The following is a 19,903-nucleotide window of genomic DNA, read 5'->3' as shown; positions in this document are numbered from 1 at the left end:
TATGCTTTTTTCTGCTATGTCGCCACCTTCATCAGCTGTTCATATCCCGCATGAATCACCAAAGAAAGCATTTTATTGTAATATATTTACGTCTACCGAGTATGATTCCCTCTATTTCTATTGGAAACTTAAGCTTATTGCAATTCATTGCTCCGTAGAAACTGACAGGACTGAAATCTACACGCCCTTCCATCAATTGATCGAAACCTACAGCGACCTAAGAAAAATCACGGACTGCACTAAATAATCATGATGATATCACACTCAAATTCCTATGGGAGACGATTTTGCTGTTTCTTTTAGCTAACGTACTGATGTACATTAACAGTAATTTACTTATTATTACTGATTTTTCACAATCGAGTTATTAATTTTTAAAAGAAAGATGCAAACATAAACAATAAAATGCTTTCTACTAATATATTTTTTCTGCAATGTCGCCAACTCCATATTTCAATTCTTTATTCACTCATGACCAGTTCACTGGTATTTGAGGCTCAAAATCAGTATTATATAAATAGTGCCTGTTTGGGAGGGTACAGGCACGTAGCATCAGGGGGGGCCTGCCCCCCCCCCCCCCCCCCCCACACTTTTTCTCGCAGCAACAAATTTTTTAAAATTTACACATAAAAAAATGAATTATAATGGAGTTGGCCCCCCACTTTTTTGGAAGTTAGTAAAAAATTCATATGAAAATAAGGGAATGAGTAGTCAAATTGAAGTTACCCCCCCCCCCCCACGGATTAGGAATTTCATGATTTGGAGGAAAAAAAATTTTGGTAGGGAAGAATTTTTTTGGAAGCATAGTTGCCCCCCCCCCCCCCCACTTTCAAAAACGATGCTACGTGCCTGGGGTAACAGTTGAAATTGACACCCCGAGAAAACCATTGTCAACCGACGCGAAGCGGAGGTTGACAATGGTTTTCGAGGGGTGTCAATTTCAACTGTTATCCTCCCAAACAGGCACTATTTATTTTGTTATACTGAATGTCTTAATTTTTAAGAAAATTTTACTGCTTTTATATAGGAATAACGTGAATTTTACAGCGAACCGTACGCGCATAATTTTCGCGCATGTAATATTTTTTAATGTTACCCGTTGCTAAGTGCGTTGCTAACGCTGAGGGTAATAGAAAATATTATTAACTGCGTCTTCACCAATCAGATTTCAGTATTAAACATGAAAGTATAACAAATACAAATGTACACAAACACAGTCAAGGAACACATGTACAGTAGGAGTAATAACGATGAAAAAAGGTTAAAATCACAATACAATAGGTTGTTAAAGTTGGTTTCTGGAAGAACAGACTTTGAAAATTTTCTTATTAAATATTGAAGAGTTTTTTAGTTTTTCTTCATTAAAAGTATTCATGAGCTGTTAAATTTTATATTTGGGTTTTCATATTGGGTTTTCATAATATCTCTTGGACAAAAACATTTTTCTATCGTTTACAAAATGTGTACATTCTAAAATTTAATGGAATTCATCCCCAATACTATTAGAGTCACACATTGTACATTTTCTTAATTTTTTTTCAATATTATGGCATCTACCCGTTTCTATGGGGAATCGATGATTACATGTTCGTAATTTTGTAAACGTGATCCGTAGATCTGTAGGTAAAATCAACAAGTACTTTTCTAAACTGAGATTTGTTTTAAAAATTCTATAATTAATACATTTTGGTGAGTTGTCTACTATACTTCTCCAATCTTGTATAAATTGATTTTGTAATATTTCTTTAACTATTGACTTAAGCCAGTTATAACTACATATTGTTTGATTTTCCCATATATAATACAACCCTCACGAGTTGAGTATATCATGTACACATTTTATCCATGGATGTATAAAAAATCCAATAATGCCCGAAGTATGTATTCCAAATAGGATGATTATCAATATTTGTTAATGGCCATCTGACATCATTACTACATGAATCAAACAACATAACCCATATATATCAATCAGCACATGTTAATTTATTCATTAAATCTTTAAATAAATATTTAAAATTTTTAACCCATCAAACTAATTCTCTTCTGTATATTTTCAATCATACTATTGACATGGATAAACACTGACAGGGCCACTTCCTTGGAACACTGATTCAGTTCATTAACTTTCACAATAAAGCCCCTCTATGAAATAGCAAACACATACATTTATTTATATGCTGTATAAGCATTTTCAAGATAAACAAAATATAATAACATTTTTAATTAGCATTCAAGTACATTGTAAATCATTTAATGATTTTACTTCCCATGAAAAACAATTTTAATTTGCATTGAAGTATATTGTAAATAATGTTTTCACTTCTCATGAAAAACTATTAATTACTATCAGTATTTGGTTCTATTTATGCTGATATAGTACACAACTGAATATGTACCAGTGCCTGACCTATGAAGTTAGCAGTTAAATACAAATTTCACAGACATAACTTGAAGACATGACTAGTAAAGTGTACAAAATCTCCAACTTCAATTCAAAGTGACTGATGCTTCAGTCTTCATTATGGATCAACAGAGTTTATTAATGTCCCGCTATATTCTCTTCATGAATGTTAAAAGCACCATGGTCTGACATTTCTTGATAAGTCATTTAAAGACAACCTTTTCTTGTTTCACTGGGAATGTACCCATGTTCGTATGTTCAAACACAGTCAATAATACTGGAAGTTCTGGAACCACTCATGCTTTGCAAGTTCACCCATCACTTTCCTTTGGCCCTGCGGATGCTTTTCTTTGCTGCTATGATCTTCCCCTTCCCTTTAGCTGGTGGGTTATTGGTTCCCTGGGCTAGGAGAACTCCCAGCTTTTCTACGCCTTCCTCTATCACTTCCTCCAATTGTTTCTGAACTCCACGGACTGATTCTCTATCACAGAAGATTTCCTCAAATCGAAAACTAAGGAGAAATTGAAGAAGTGGTTAATTTTCATAAATAGACTAAATGTAGAGGAAGATAAAAATTATGATCTGAGATTGAGGTTACTGTGTATAAGAAAATACATGTATGTCCTAAAAATCTATGATGTACTTCTTTAAAAGAAATTGAGTATAGATAAAGTACCCGTATAAACAATTCATTTACATTATCCTGCCCTAAGCTTGCATAATAATATCTTATATCCAGTTCTGCATACCCTAACTTGTTTAAGCATTTAGCGTTTACTACGTTTTAATTCAGCATTGTTGAAATTTGTATAACAGTGCACGATCGTTACAATTGTCGATCACCTTTACCCAAACTAAGTATATAAGTGTGTACACATTGTACAATGTCTGTGACAAAAGCATGACAGTAGGAGTTTACCTGAGCCAGAGGTACATGTCCATGATCTCGTGCACCTCCTCCAGCTTGGCCAGACTCTTGATTGTCTTGGGGAGGATCCAGGGGTAGTCTGTCTGAAGGAGCAGCCACTTACAGTCAATGGGAGTCCCATTACTGTAACTCCTGGCAAACTGTAACACAGGAAAAAATCCATTCATTAACTTTTGTAGATTTGACGTTCAATTTCTTAACACTTTGTACAACTTCTTCATGAAATCATTTCCTTATATCACGAAAAAAAAAGTATCTATGCCTTTCAAATTGCAAATGTACAGATCAAATAACAAATCTGGTAACATGATAATTCACTTTCTTCTCATTTTGATTGAAGAACACCTTTTAACTGTTTTTAATTCCTTATCACATTTTCTAGCAGTAGTTTACATGAGCTGCTACCTTCTTGTTAGCCTAAAATAACGTGTTAATAACATGTTACTAAAAATTATCTTTTGCATCAACTGAATCTTATTTGGTATTGACTAATACCTTTGTAAATAAAGTGCTTAGGAATGGTGATTTGACTGACACTGGAGCCAGGCAGAATTGGTACCGGACTCGAAGGGGGAGGTCAATATGGTCGATTAATGTTGCTAGCTCTTTAAAATTCTCCAATCCACACAGGAAATACATATCACTGTTCACAGTTGACATGTATTGAAAAATACCCTGCAAAAAGATGAATCCTGTTTGATTCAAATCAATTAAATGACAACCTCTTATCACATGTAAAGTTAATTGTCCTAAGTTGATTTTACCGTTACACTTCCGTTATCATAAACTAAAGATGCATCCTTGAACACAACATAAATCAATTACAAGAAATATAGTTTACCACATACATTTGAGGAAAACAAGTAAATTAATTCATAAATAAAATCTGTATTTTGGTAATAATCATACCCATGTATTTAGTGCTTACCAGAATATCACGCATGCTAAAGTTGGGAAGATAGAAATAAAACTGCTCCAATTGTTCAACAGTGGGTAACAATCCAGCAGCCTACAAAATGTACAGGTTTACATGTATTGTATCATAGTACCAGATAAACATCTGCAAGCCATGCATTGGGAATTTATTTACCTTTCACTAAAAGATTATGTCATTTATTTTAGCCTCTTCACTTCTTATATAAAGCAAGAAATTATGTTTGTTAGTTGATATATGTCTGATGAAGTCAAGGAGTTTCATTTTGAAAATAATAAAAGGCAGCATAAAGGCCATAATTGATGGACAACGCTCTCTCTCTGAGACTTCAACTAACTTTCCGTCTGGTGAGGAACAAATCATTAATAATGATCTCTGCAGAGTTATCTCCCTGTGTGTTTTTACCTGAATGTCCTCCAGGTCCTGTTGGATGATTTCTTTCAGTTCGATCATCTTTTTCTCTGTGTGGGCGGTCACCAACCCCACATTCTCCCCACTCCCAAACCTCCCCGCCCGACCAGCTATCTGCTTGGCCTGGTGCGTGGGAATAAAGGAATAATTCAGATCACCGTTCTCATCCCGAGTCAACTTCTGAATCTCCAGAAAAATGATCCGTTTGATTTTCCTGAAAGATACACAGAAAAAATTTCAAGTGAATGATTATGATAAAAAATGTCAGGTTTAGTTTCCTCAAAAACTATATTCATACAGTATCATCTTAAGCTCTTTTTTTGTGGGTAAAAAGGATTTGAAACTTAATTTGATTGAAGCCCACTGTACTTACAGGTTAATGCCCATTCCAATGGCGTCGGTGGCCACTAACACTTTACAGGGGTCCTTCGGGTCATTAAACTTCTGAGCCTGGGCTAGTTTTGTTGCTATGTAAGAAAAAGAATGCACTGTCAATGATGAAATATACTTGTATGTACTTGGTATCTCATTGTCATAATCACATGAAAAATCAATAAGTCAACATCTCATATCCTGTAAATGTAATAAAGCAACAAAATCAAATAACATATAAGTAATTGTAATACATGTAACAAAAAAAAAACAACAGTAAAAGTATTTTTATCCTTTTTCTCCAAAATATTTATTTTAATCTACCAGTAACTTTCACTTTGGCAAGGCTTTTTTCCAAGTCGAGGTGAAAGTTATTGGTCTATCTAATCTGACCCTGTGTCACAGCAAGTGCTGGCTAACTCACCATAAGTTCTGAGGTTATACCAAGGCTTTCGTAAAATTATAAGCACAAGATGTCTCTCAGATTCTAAGGAGGAGGTAAGTGAAATACTGAGGTACATGTAAAATGACTGTCTTCATAGTAACATACCTGGAGGTAGACTGCCGTAGATAACGGCCACATTGTGTCCTAACTTCTCCAACTCGATGCACACCTTGTAAATCGTACGTTTACTGAAACACACTATACAGTCTCCTGCTGTAACTTCCTTCAGGGACACTGTAAAAAAAATTATAAATTTGACAATTATCTGTTTCATTAGATACCGGCTATGATGGGAAGGAACAGCAAAACAAGCTTGTTTCTAATGGTTTTGATGAAAGAAAGAAACCACAGAATTTGCATGAATGTTGGAGAGAACTTTATAGATTACATGTATTAGAAATTATGCTTACTTAATGGATTATTGTCGAACCTCAACCTGTTTAAACGTTCATATTTTCGCACCTAAAATATAAAAAAAAACATCATGAATGAACCTGTTTATAGTAGTGGACATTTGTGTTTACACAGCTACTGACAAAAACAAATCATGATCTAAGCAGTTTTCAACAATATGCCTGGGTATGAATATACAGCTAGGTATATGCATTCCTTGGATAATTTAAAATATACAGTAGAAGGCCCATTTCTTTTCCAAAACATGCTTTGACACAAAAACCAAATTTCGAACGATTAGAAGATTGATTAAATATACCTCCAAGGTATCCCCTGTGGTATTAACGATCCTCTTGACTAGATTGACCGCCGCCTCCTCCCCACATAAGTGTATCTCCCTGGCACACAGCCCCAGGAGGACTCGCGTCCATGCCCCACCCCGCTCCATGTCCCTCAACATCTGAATCTCGTCAATGACTGCCACATCATCTATCCAGACAGACAAACTCATGGTAAAGTCAAATTTAAATTTACCATTATAAAATTCTTTCTTTTATGGGAAGGCAGAAGAGATATTTTTGGCGTTTGTTCATTTTTTTCTTTACTTACATTCTGTGGTGGTGCTGGTCATCTCAACAGTACAGGATACGTGAGCCGCCGGCCTGTCGGGGCCAAAATGGTGGCGTCTCTCCTCTCCAGTGATCAGATCACATGGCACATTCTGAAAATGATATTGTAAACAATAGCAAATATTCAATATTTTGATTTTGTTGAAAAAATGTAAACTCCAAAATTAACATACTGAATACAATTGCTAACAATGGATAGATGGGTAAGAAGCAAAATTTTTTTTTTTTACATCACATTCTCTTGATTTATACATGTACTGAAAAATGCATTAAAAAAGAATGTGACCTTTATTTATTTCAACTCTTTTAAAATTAAAAATAATTAACAAGCAACTATCAGAGGTACTAGGTTCCAAATTGCATTTCCCTGATTAAACTTCACAATTTGCTACATGTATAAACACTTATAAATGACTAAATCATACTTACATTTTCCAGACATTTATTGAAGACTTCCACAGCTAACAGCCTCAGTGGACCGCAGTAGACACCAGATTTAGCCGCCATGAATGCCTTCAAGGCGTGGTAGGTTTTGCCACTGTTGGTGGGTCCGCAGTGGAAGATCATTTTCCTCTTCATTCTTCTGGCTTCAGCATACCTGGAGAACAAGATACATTAAAATAATGTGTTTAAATCTTAAAAATTAAACAAAAGATAATGATTATGGTATATCTGCCATGTTTAATACCGAATATAAAGTCCCATACTTTTGTATGCTGATTGAATAGTTTATTTAATTCAGAGGATTTTTAAACATCTGATGGGAATTTATGTTATAAATGAATATTAATGTATTTGGTAGACATTTAGAAAGTTAGACTGTTTTTTGGCAACTGTTTTTTTTTTTTATAAACATGTAATTGTAGATACATGTAATAGACTATGGCTTGATCAAGCTATTACAAAATGGAAATACCAAATCAAAATTAAATGTACACAAAATGTGTGGCCATCACACATAGCAAAGAACTTCCATAAATGATGATGATTTAAAAACCCTAAACTTGATGGCTGACCTTGAATTAAACATAAACCTTGACACTGACCTTGACTTTTAAAATGTAATTTTCACCAAATATTGTGGTTGTAGATAAGGAGGCAAGCAGAAAAAATACATTCATCTTAATTAAGGATATGTAGACAAGACTGAATGGAATGGAAAACCTTGTCTTTAGATCTTACCAATTTGCAGGTTGGGTCAAATCACAGATGAGTTGCAAGTCCTTTTGAAATTCAAACTGTGGATATATTTTTTTGGCAAAGTCAATAAAATACGGGTATAAATCATCTATACTCTTTCCTTTACCCTCTGAAAAATAAAACATACAGAAGCGCAAATAATTAAAATAAAATGATTAAATGTAAAAGGAAAAGTAACAAATTATTCACATTCTATATAACATATAGTGCCTCAATATATCAAATATACAATGAAACCTCTCCTGAAATTTCCATGTTTATAATTATGCTTGCTGATGTAAATTAATTATTCATGAGATATGTATACATGCATGCACTCTCTATGGTAAAAAATTACACTGGCAAGAACAGTATTTTTAAAATTCACAAAAATTACAGACTCGCGAGGGGAGAGGGCAGTTAGTTTCCTCTTCCTTCAATTTTTTGGAGGAATGGGAAGGTGGGAAGAGGGTGTAATATTGTAAGATCTAGTTGGTTCTGACCTGCTTTCGTTATATCATAGATAATCACATGGAGCTGGGCAGGAAGTCTGTCTATATTATCCATCACAAACTCAACAAAGCGGTCCATTGCCTTAGAATAGAAGGGCTCTGCAAGCAAAACATGGAGAAAATAGAGTCATAATCATTCATTGCATTGTAATAACTGGAAAAAGACCATATCAATTGGTCAATTTTTTTATAAGGTTGCATGATGTTTCATACAAAGAATTTAAATGTATGTCTAAGGTAATCACCTAATAGACCTTCTGATGTTGCTGCTTTACAAACTTCTTCTCTTTGTTGAAACTGCCTCATAATATTTGCCACCAAGACTACAAAAGTTAATTTCATTACAACTTAATTAAAGGTTTAACTCATGTATTGTCAAGAAGTTTACTTTCAATTCAATTGATTTTCATTAAACTTCACATCTTCTACAGTGTCAGTTTGAATATATTGGTAAATATTCATCATTATGACAACATATTTATATATAAAATGAAATGTACTGGTATTTGAACTATTTCATAACTCATTGCATGTAAATTTGATATTTGCATTTCATACAAAACACAGACAAGCATTTACAAGTGTTGAGTATGTCAGTGTACAGACAGGTAGAATTTTATAATCATTACAGTCATTTGATAATGTTTGCACAATTTCCTTGTAAAGTCAAAACATACATAAAAGTTCCATCTCCCAAAAACTTTCAAAGTCATTTAAAACTTAGTGTCAGGCAAAATACTGCTTGGCTTGATATTTACTTGTGATTCCTTAATCACTGTTAATTGCTTATAGTAAAAGCATGAATTCAAATATCAAGCAGAGCAGTGCGATCTTGGATACCATCAGAATCCAACTCTGACAAATAGTATGAACTTGTGTACATAGTACTTCTGCAAGAGTTTAAGTTTCATCAATAATAATTTACTATGAAGAACTGTATGTATCATTGAGTTTGCTATCAAATCCGATATATAAGAAATGTAACTACATGTATAGCATAAAATACATGTAAGTCTTGCAAGGTAGTTCTATGGAAAAATTCCTGCTTAGAGTGACCTAAAAAAGTCAGTCAAATTATAAATTATATAACCATAGGAGTCTGAATTTATAGTTTTATTTATACCAGAGCTAAACACCCTTCAATGATTAAAACACCACATTGTTTATGTTAAAGGTATATTGTTCATTAATTTTTGGCTCTATTATTGGTAATGCTTCAGACTCCTGGGTCCTGTGATGTAACTGCACGAAGGAGTAACTGGCAGTTTTAAAACTTAAATTGAAGAGTGATCAAGACATGATAAAATGTCCAGGTCACTTTTCGGTAATACTAACTTCTGTCTAGTTTTCCCGTCATATCTATTCCTGCTCCCGTGGGATCGACTAATGTTTCTAGAGACGACTCTTTGACGAGAATATCTGCTATATTCCCGGATTTCCTCGATTCTTTATTTCTCCAGAGCGAGCTTGTGTTGAAATTTCGTTTGCATTGAGACTGTCCTTGTAATTTTGAAATAAAACAGGTGAGACGTAAATTCTTGTCGATCAAAAATCTCTTGTATGCACAAAATGTGTAATTTGCCCGTAAAAACGTTCGTATATGAGACATGTTGATTTCATAAGGTTTTTTCACAAGTCGCACATGGCACTAATGTCATCGGAACACCTTCAAGCTCACCGCAGCACCTCGGGGATTTTTACTGGCGCAAATGGAAACAATCGAGAAGTTACGACAGAATACAGAGGATATCCGAAATGCCTTTGAACTTTCGATTTCCACAATTTTAAAAGATGCAAGATTCACCTAATAACCAATGATAAAAACCAAACTTTAAACGTATTAATATGATATTCCGATCAATTATGTTATATTGTTTAAATCTATGATACAATAGACATTGTGGAAGTGTTACATGTCATAAAACATTTTCAACCTTGCAACGACGGAAAACTATTTATAGATCAACATCACATGACATAAACATTGTCATGGGTTGAAATGGAGGTGATGTTTCTTCCCAAGTTTTGTAAGTATTTCACAAACTTAGTGTATTTATATGTTGCTATTAAGATTTAACGAATCAAAATTTATCATTAAATTTGATAAGTTACTAACAGAATGATCAGACTGGTTATGAAATACAATGTGTCTTTTTGAAAATGAGTGTGATAAAATTGCATTGCATCTGCTGCATTTTAGAGTATATTGTGTAAATTAAACCCAATACCATATAAATTGGGAATATGAAACAATCAGTCAATCACATTTCAGAAAAAAACGATATTCTCTTTTGAGAAGTGGACCTACACCCATTTAGTTGTGGATGTAGGCTTATATATGCCTGTCCACTTCTCAAAAGAGAATGATAAAACGAATGTATTTAGCATGTTTAGAGATTTACAGTTAAACAGTTGTTAAATGTTTTACAAATCCAAAATAATCAATACACTGCATTATGAATGTTCTGTTATTCGATGAAATATGAAACATTAATTTGTACTGAGATTGGAGAAAAATTGACTGACCAGGATTAAAACTAGGACCCCTTATTCTTTAGCCGGATGCTCTACCAAATGACAATCATACCAGTCTGACTGTCACATTCTTCCTCTTAAATGATCTTTGCCGGGCCAAATTGAAGACTAACAACCTTAGGCTTTTTAATCTGGTAGAAGTTCATATTAAGTTCCAAGGGTTTGCACAGCACCAAATGAATTGAGATGGGAAAAATAATGACAGACCATTTGAATCTAGACCCCGTGATTCTATAGTCAGGTGCTCTACCAACTGAGCAATATCTTTATAACATTTTTCTTAGATGTAAATCTACTAAAGGAAATAAGATACTTGTTTTTGTAATTTCAATTGGAACTCTTGTGAAATAATTGAAACCTTGCCCTCCCAAGATTTAACACAAAATGGACTGGAATTTTGTATTGATCGAATCATCAACCATTCAGAAGGGGCATCTAGCTGTAATAGCCCTATACTTTAATTCTTCTCTCTCATTTACTCCCTCTTCTTGGAGATTTTAAATTGGGAGACTTTGCATCATGTGACATTTTGTCCCTCTCTGGCTCACATAATCAATGTTGTGCTCAACCCCAATCTTTAAATACATGTATAATTTTAAGAGTTACGGTACTCAATATGTCAAACCACCCAGTAAAAACTCATAGGTTTGTATTCTGTTTTTGTTCTCTTGAAGGTTTTGTATTTCTTTCCTTGTATACCCAGTAGTGATAGCCTAATTAATAGGTACAAACATAAATAGGGGTTATAGCAATTCCATTTTTATGACTCTCTTTCAGATTACATTGTAAGCTGTATCCTACTGTTATTTACAATCTCCAAGGCCAGTGGTATAGTTTTTGAGCTGAACACCTTTAATTGTACGGTGCATTATGTGAAGTGTGTGCAATGCAGTCCAGGCTCTTTTGCCAACAGCTGTATGTATATAGGTTCTAAACAGATTAATACTACACTCTTTTATCTAAAATTTTTGATTAATGATATTGAAAATACTTCAGATTCAAACAGTACCAATAAAGATTGCGCCAAAATATAAGAATTATTTCTCTCTCAATGATACGTTTTCATAAAGGCACAAAAAAATTAAAATGATATATAAATTGATGTTCATTGTTCACATTTGAAATGCATATGGAACAAATTGATGTGAACTGTGTAATACATGTTACAGGTATATACTAACTGGTTATGAGGGCAAAAGGAAGTTTATGATCCCTTAAGATGGATACTTTGCATCGAGCAATACCAAAGTTCAAGTTGTTTAGGACCATACAATTGCGTTTACTACTCTCATTACCAGTTAGTTTATTGCTAGATGGGTCGTATACTGCATGACCATGAATACAATAATCAATCATGAATCCAAGTTGAAGTTTTAATTTTTATTTACAGAATTCATTGAATATATTAATTCAGATCACTGTTTTTCTTAACATGTACCCTCCCGAATTCAAAACTAAAAAATTGTTATACATGTACTTAAAATGTTATTCTCTTGTTACTCAAGTTATTTTGTATTTCTGTGTATTCATATTTTGAAAGTGCCCTATACTTTCTCAAATCTCACAATAAATTTCAGCTGTTGAGGAATGTTATTGCTGTCCTACATCAGTTAAAGGTCAGTGCTATAATAGTAGCAGCTGTCAGGAATGTGGAGTGGGGTATTTCCAGTCCCAGCCTGCTCAGATCTCCTGTCTCCCATGTCAGAAAGGATCCTATACAGGGTAAATGTTTGAAAGACTTTAGAAATAGTCGTATTCAATTTTCAAAGTTCCCTGACATAAACTGTGGATTCATCGTTGTTTGTGGGGGGACCAATGTTTGTGGCTTTCATGAATCATTTGTTTAATTTTCATTATACATGTAATTATATCCTGATCACACTAAGTCTATCAATGAAATTATGTCCCCCAAAACCAGGAAAATTTTGGCTACCTCTAAACATTGACCCCCATGAATAAAAATGATTCCACAGTATACATGTAGCCTATATTTGAAGCTCAATTAGATCATAGCATCTACATCCATAACACAATTCAAGGATATTCCAAATTAAGTTGCATGTGCATTATTTTAAATACTGGTATTAAAGTAAGATGCTTTCTATGGTGGTTGAAAGAGGAAGATATGAAGGAAGTTGGCACTGCTGCAAAAATACATACGCGGTAACAAACCAAATCAACTTGACTGTAAGAAAAAAAAAATCTGCAGTCACAGTTACCTTCATAGCACATTTGAAAGCACCACCTCAGAAAGAATCTTTATAGGGAATTTCTCTTCAACTCAGTTTTCTGATTTGTTGTGAAACAGTTGCACATGATCAGTCACTGACTAACTTTTTTGTGTGAATTTCAGTGAGACAGGATCAACTAACTGCACAACATGTGACATTGGTCATTTTGCCAACGAGACTGGCTCATCCAGTTGCTATGAATGTTCACCGGGAACATTCCAGAATGAGACAGGACAATCAGACTGTGTTCAGTGTCCTCAGGGGCAGTACCAGGATACTGATGGACAGACCAGCTGTAAGGACTGCCCAAAAGGGACGTCCCAGGACCAACAAGGGCAGCCCAGCTGTGAGGATTGTCACCCGGGGTCATTCCAGAACCTGACCGGTCAGTCCACCTGTCTGAAGTGTCCGCCCGGGCACAGCCAGAGTGGCAATGGCAGCACCACCTGTGACCTGTGTCCTCAAAACTCTTACTGCAGGTTAATACCATATAGAAATTTAATCCTTACTGATGGGGGGAAGCTGCAGACTGTGCTTCAAATTGTTGAGATACGCCCCAATTTGATTTGTCCATCATCAGAACCCACAGGTTTCAGTCAATTAAAGTCCCTTGAAAGCAGTGTAACAGATAGAAAACCCTTGCGTTCTGACAGTCTATATGGTCTTTGGTAATGAAGTTCTTGGGTCCTATCTGTCCTATAATCGAAACACAGAGTTATAGGATAGGGTAAAGAATATATTATCCCACAGTACCAAGAGACTGATAAATCAACTGTATTTTAACAATTCAAAACATAATGTGTCATATTCAATCATGTTTGAAAAGGGGAATAACTTCATTTTATATTTAAACTAGAGTTTAATAATTGATTTATTCCCCTTTTCAATATTGCAATGAAATAAATCAAGTGGCAGCATGTGACCTGCATGTTGTAGCTGCAGGTCTGTAGCTCCAAGTCTGAAAATTTTTCCAATTTTTTGTGTGTTTTTGTGGATTTTTTTTATTACTGTGACAAGTTTTCTTTTCTCCACGCTGAATAGAGAGCCCGGATGTGTCCAGTGTTCACTGTGTCCTGCAGGAACGTATGGGAATGACTCCACGGGCTTAACGGAGTGCCCAGCCTGTCGCCCAGGTATGTTATTTTGTTGGGCCTCAGAATAGATCTTTCGTGTATGGTTACACGCAATTAGTGCAAATGGTACAATGTATGCAAGTGTAGGTTTTCCACTGGACTTGAATAGAGTGTTGAGATAGTGGAATTGTCAAAGAAATGATCACAAAATCTACTATGGTTGGAAACCTGTGATCTGACATTTATTGAAACTTTAACCTTATAAAGCATTTTGATGGAGTTTCTTTTCTTATTGTAGGAAGTTTCTCAGCAGCAAATGGGTCTAGTCAATGTACTCTATGTTCGAAAGGGTTTTACCAGAATAAAATCAACAAAACTAAGTGTGAACCATGTGCAATCGGATCCTACTGTAGGTAAGTGTTTGAACCATAAAGCAATACCAATGTGGTTGTCATGGTAAGGCTCATCATTTTACTGTTTTCTGTTTACTGTTTATGGTCCATATATTGCCTTTAGAAAATGATTTTCCAAAAGAAAAATGTTTTGAAATTGAAATTTGTACAAATTCAGCTTATTTGCCTTTGACATTTTTGAAGGAATAACACAGCTAGCATGTAACTAATCCTGCAGAAGTTATCTGCCTTATCAGGAATGAATCTTTGTTTTAATTTTATTTTTCAGTCCATCTTCACATGTCAAGAGTTCCTGATCTGCTTTGCTTCTCACAAAGAAGCAGCGGAGCGGATCCAAAACCCTTGACTTGGGAAGATGTCTTCAATCATGATATATTTACTAGCTAGAATATTTCTGGGTTTTTTTTTCTAATTACCTTTAATATCATTTATATCAACCTACATGTATGTTGTCATCTGTCCAGTATTTATATTACATTTAGATTAAGAATTGTAAAGGGAAAGGGAGGAGGCAGCCCTTTCAAGGCATTTTTGCAGTGTGAAGGAATAATAACTTTATGTATTTCTTCCAGTGATGATGGTTGTGAAACGTGCGGAGCATGTGCAGAAGGCCATGAAACTCGGGAATTAAACAGTACAAAATGTGAACTGTGCCTCAGAGGTAATTCATTGGTAACTAAAGAAGCCCTAAAGTTACTCCAAGGCTGATTCATTAATTTTAACAGTGTACAGTTTGTGAAGTACATCTAAAAGGTGTTTAGTAATTGGACTGATTTAAACAACACAAATTATGAATCCAGAATTAATTTTATGCTAATATGATCATTAATCTCTTATACATGTATTACATTTCAAAGCATTGAAATGAAAGTAAATGATCGATTTATATGTTATTGAAACCTCTTAGTTGGTATATTTTTTTTCAAATTAAGGGTATTACAAAGACGAACCTTCAACGGAACGTTGTAGGCAGTGTAAAGATGGCTTCTACACGACCGGTGAGGGATCAACCTCCTGTCTCGAATGTCCCCGGGGGTTCTACTGTCCGGTAAGTTATTCAATGGGGACAGGTGGCACACATATACTATGGGAAGAAATGATCTGCACCAAAAATGTTAATCTATGCATTGCCTTACATGTGGCATTTTTATAGTCAATTTTTAGAGTGATTCAGAATTTTAAAGATTTTTATTTCTACTATACATGTATATAAATCACATATAAATTTTCTTTTTTTTAAAGTTTGTCTTTAATGCTGAATTAGAATACCATGCATCTGTTAGTTGATGGTTTTTAACTGGATTCATGTCTTCCGAGAGAATATCGTTTTCTTTTGAATTTGCATGTATGAAAAAAATTATATCCATCTTCACATTTATATATTTGACAGAACCCTTGGAACAACCCAATTCCTTGCCCTGATTCATCTACATGTCCTGCAGGACAATCTTCCCCTATTCCATGCAATGTTCCATTTTTTTCTCCAGACAAAACAACGTATGAGTGTCGACCTACTGAAGAACTTATTGCTCTCATTGCTGGAGTTTCTGTGGGTAAGATTATCTAGAGCTTCTCATTGTAAGATTACATGTAATTGGAACTACTGTTGGAAAGATTCCCAAGAGTTTCTGTTGGTCATATCATTTAGAGTGTCTGTTGGAATTATCAGAAGTGTCTCTCAGTAAAGTAGTCGTGTCTTTGGGTAAGATTATCAGGAGTGTTTTTTGATAAAGTGCTCTGGAATATGGCTGAATAAGATTATTTAGAGTTTCTATGGATAAGATTATTCTAGAGTTTCTGTTTGTAACATTTTCTCAAGTGTCTCTTGAAGGTTTTCTAGAGTGTCTTTGGGTAAGGTTATTAGGAATTACAGTGATTCAAATTATCTGAAGTGTAGTTGAGAAATATTTCATAGTGAAGTTAATTTATTTCATTATTTTTCCATCTTTCAAATCTTATTATAAACCACTGGAATTGCTCTTTGCTCAAAATATCTTTACATTTTATTAATGTTCTTATTTCTTTCTTTTTCAGTCACTCTCATTATAGTTTTTGCAATTACATACAAAGTGTACAAGTATAGGAGATCTCGCCAGTTTCAAGAAGAAACACAACCCCTAACAACGACACCAAAAACCCAAATATACCAAGGCTTATAGCGGATTATATTCTAAACTGTGCAACAACCATTTTCCTTGTAGAAATAAGGTGATGACAACACTAAAAAAAAGTATGTATTTAGATGTGAAGTTAAACTATTTTTTATGATGGAAAAATATTCCAATTTGTTCTTGTATATCAAAAAGTATTTCTTAAAATTGTGTGGGCGGATTGATGGTTGTGTGTGTTGGGGGGGGGGGGGGGTGGGGGTGGGGGTGGGGGGGTTATGAATAAGGGCCTTAATTACCAGGTTTGCAATACAACTCAACGTTGTATTTATAAGCTCATAAATTAGAATTTATAGTAGAAAACTATATTGTACTGGTATGTGTCAGAGCACATTTATTTCATCGTGTGATATTTGATGACTTAATTGTGTGCCTTGCTGTCGGAATATACTGTTATTTTGTGTGAAAGCAACTACAGATAACTATTCATTTACATGTGATCCACTTTGGTAAACCTTTGAGGTCAAAAAAAAAAAAAATTGTTGTGTTTGTTAAATCAGATCTGGAAGGCATATGTGCATATATATCTATGTGTTTCAGTTTGTATATTTGTAATTGTATTGTTAGACAAGATTTGTTTCAGAATTATTTTATAAGGTTTTTTGATTTTTTTTGATTCCTTTTAAATTCATTCCATGCTCAAAATATTGTTTATACCTCAGCTTTATGCATTCCAAACTCAAAATTGACTACAGGTAGATGCAGATTCTCAACTATAGCTTGTATGAGAATCATTTCTTTTGACTCCCTGCTAGGATCTAACAATTATAGCCAAGGGTTTTCTTCCACCCTTGCTCACAATTTTGAATAGAGTAGACCCAAAACCCTTGGCAATAGTGAAGATGATATCTAATGACATGTTTGAATTTATTTTTTACTCAAAAGTTATATACATACAGGTTGATGTGTATTGGTTCGCTGAATATATTTAAATTTATTGACTTTAGGTTATTGTAGTTGTGTATAAAGCTATGTATATGTAATTCTGTGTGAAGCGAGCATTAATGATTATGATTGTGCAATATGATATTGAATCTACACTGGGTACTGTGTATATTTAGAGTTATAAATCATTTACTTGTACTCAATATAGTTCATGTACAAGGTGAAAAATGCATTTTATAATCATTATATTTTGTGACCAAACTTCTAACGATGTACCAATCTTGGAGGCAACTGACAGGCACTCGTTTCTGTATATATAAGTTCACCCTATAGTTTGATAATAACACACTTAATTTATCAATGTATTAATATTACATGTATTATACATTGGGGTTAATTAAATCTTGTTGCAGAAACAGCTGCCTGTGAGACAGCCACTAACAAAGGTATACTCAAGGAATTAGAGATGAAATTCATTGTTTTAACAGTATCATCATGTCTTTTGTCAAGTGGATGTAGCACTTTCCCGCTCAGCAATGGCCAGTTAGTCTAGTATATATGTATAGTATTCATGTTTATGATTCCCAAAGTGTGAACGGTTATAGTATAACCCTTTTAAATGTATGTGAAATATGTGTCACCCACACAAAGCTCTCATTTCTGCATAACCCATTGAAAATCACGTAACTTCCTAGGGGGCAATGTAAAAAAAACAAAAAAACCATTTTTTAAAAATTTATCTGGATAATAGATTAATTGAATTGTTAGTAATACATGTTATCTAATTCTTAAGCTTAAATTCATAATTTGTTAGGATGTAAACTCTTGAGGAAGGGGTACTAATTCCATGTTGACACAATTATGGCTAAAAACAGCTACAAAAAACTATAATTGAATAGAATTTCGTAATCATCTACCGACTATTACTGGAGTTATTTCCCTTAGATTTCAAGATCAGCATAGTCTTCAACTTTATAACCTTCCAAAGCATGATTTTTTTTTGATTTTTTTTTTTTTTGCCTTTTTTAAAATTGTTTTTAAGGTGGATTGTTGCTAAAAAATGAAAATTTTTGGAACCAACTGTTTTATCTTAAACCTCAATTATACACAAGAAATGAAAGATTTCTCCATAATACGTTTCTATTTTATTATGCAGCTTGATTGAGAACTCGACCCATTCCCGATTTTAACCAACTGCTTAACAAATGAATAGGCTAATTATCACCATGTCAATTTTGCGGAATTACAAATATATGTTAATAAATATTATCAGTCATTATTATGTTCCTCTGATATAACAGAAATGGTTCCCTTTTTTTATTTATTTATCATTTTTTTGAAGGGGGGGGGGGTTGGTGGAACTAATATTTAATGTTAGTGAGATTTCTGACCCTTTTTGAGATAATTCTCTCTCCTTATCACTTAAACTTGTTTTGGCAAAGATTTAATATGGCTACTTATAACTATCCAGAGTTCAATTAAATATTTTCATCACCGAAGAAATGAATTCAGTTTGCAGTATTAACAGAAAGAGTTGTAAAACAAAATTTGGTTAAATTACATAGGTATCAATACACATTTTATTTTATTTTTTGGTATGTTAATTTCCTGTTTAATACTCATATTCGTCAATTTTCATTTATTTAATGCGGAAACAATATAAATCAGATTTTATAATTATTTGTACATTTTGATTTTGATAACTTCATGGAATTTAATGATTAAGGTGATATTTACTGATGAAAATGATGTGATGAATGAAACTTGTGCAATATATGTATAAATGATAAATATTGTTTTGTCGTTTCTTTTTTAGCTCACCTGAGCTGAAAGCTCAAGTGAGCTATTCTGATCACATTTTGTCTGTCGTCCGTCTGTCCGTCTGTCTGTCTGTCCGTCTGTCCGTCTGTCCGTAAACTTTTCACATTTTCAACATCTTCTCAAGAACTACTTGGCCAATTTCAACCAAACTTGGCACAAATCATCCTTAGGCAAAGGGGATTCAAAGTTGTGAAAATTAAGGGCCACACCCGTTTTCAAGGGGAGATAATTAGAAATTAATGAAAAATTTCGAGAAATTTTCAAAAATCTTCTTCTCAAGAACCAGAAAGCCAGGAAAGCTGAAACTTGTGTGGAAGCATCCTCAGGTAGTGTAGATTCAAAGTTGTGAAATTCATGACCCCCGGGGGTAGGGTGGGGCCACAATGGGGGGTTGAAGTTTTACATAGGAATATATAGAGTAAATCTTTAAAAATCTTCTTCTCAGAAACTAAACAGCCAGGAAAGCTGCAACTTGTGTGGAAGCATCCTCAGGTAGTGTAGATTCAAAGTTGTGAAATTCATGACCCCCGGGGGTAGGGTGGGGCCACAATGGGGGTTGAAGTTTTACAT

The 19,903-nt window shown here is 34.1% G+C and overlaps 2 protein-coding genes across 2 annotated transcripts; one reads left to right on the top strand and one right to left on the bottom strand.

The window, feature by feature from the left end:
- Nucleotides 1–1,965: 1,965 nt before the first annotated feature.
- Nucleotides 1,966–9,873, bottom strand: LOC128182377 (ATP-dependent RNA helicase SUV3 homolog, mitochondrial-like). Its single transcript, XM_052850982.1, has 15 exons — nt 9,543–9,873; nt 8,453–8,530; nt 8,199–8,306; nt 7,699–7,825; nt 6,946–7,114; nt 6,497–6,608; nt 6,207–6,376; nt 5,905–5,956; nt 5,600–5,728; nt 5,051–5,144; nt 4,672–4,891; nt 4,261–4,341; nt 3,828–4,007; nt 3,324–3,472; nt 1,966–2,915 (listed from the first exon to the last, which is right to left on the bottom strand). The coding sequence occupies exons 1-15, from the start codon at nt 9,814–9,816 to the stop codon at nt 2,723–2,725; spliced, it is 2,136 nt and encodes a 711-aa protein (XP_052706942.1). The 5' UTR covers nt 9,817–9,873; the 3' UTR covers nt 1,966–2,722.
- Nucleotides 9,874–10,012: 139 nt separating this feature from the next.
- LOC128181074 (proprotein convertase subtilisin/kexin type 5-like) lies at nt 10,013–16,806 on the top strand. The gene is made up of 10 exons (XM_052849327.1): nt 10,013–10,234; nt 11,520–11,657; nt 12,320–12,464; nt 13,096–13,452; nt 14,015–14,106; nt 14,345–14,459; nt 15,032–15,120; nt 15,392–15,507; nt 15,850–16,012; nt 16,494–16,806. Exons 1-10 carry the CDS (start codon nt 10,207–10,209, stop codon nt 16,616–16,618), a joined length of 1,368 nt encoding a protein of 455 aa, XP_052705287.1. The 5' UTR covers nt 10,013–10,206; the 3' UTR covers nt 16,619–16,806.
- Nucleotides 16,807–19,903: the final 3,097 nt, after the last annotated feature.

The sequence above is a fragment of the Crassostrea angulata genome, chromosome 4, assembly GCF_025612915.1.
Source record: "Crassostrea angulata isolate pt1a10 chromosome 4, ASM2561291v2, whole genome shotgun sequence".
Taxonomy (NCBI): Eukaryota; Metazoa; Mollusca; class Bivalvia; order Ostreida; family Ostreidae; genus Magallana; species Magallana angulata.
Note: the sequence above shows the minus strand (reverse complement) of the source record. Positions and strands in the feature narration are given on the sequence as shown.

Excerpts from the sequence above, each read along its gene's own strand:
- LOC128182377 (XM_052850982.1), bottom strand. The coding sequence starts at position 9,816 with ATGTCTCATATACGAACGTTTTTACGGGCAAATTACACATTTTGTGCA. Across the intron at positions 7,115-7,698 it reads TTGACCCAACCTGCAAATTG|GTATGCTGAAGCCAGAAGAA; the intron begins GTAAGATCTAAA and ends CTTGTTCTCCAG. Across the intron at positions 6,609-6,945 it reads TCAATAAATGTCTGGAAAAT|AATGTGCCATGTGATCTGAT; the intron begins GTAAGTATGATT and ends TATCATTTTCAG.
- LOC128181074 (XM_052849327.1), top strand. The coding sequence starts at position 10,207 with ATGGAGGTGATGTTTCTTCCCAAGTTTT. Across the intron at positions 11,658-12,319 it reads AGGCTCTTTTGCCAACAGCT|CTGTTGAGGAATGTTATTGC; the intron begins GTATGTATATAG and ends AATAAATTTCAG. Across the intron at positions 14,107-14,344 it reads GTGCCCAGCCTGTCGCCCAG|GAAGTTTCTCAGCAGCAAAT; the intron begins GTATGTTATTTT and ends TTCTTATTGTAG.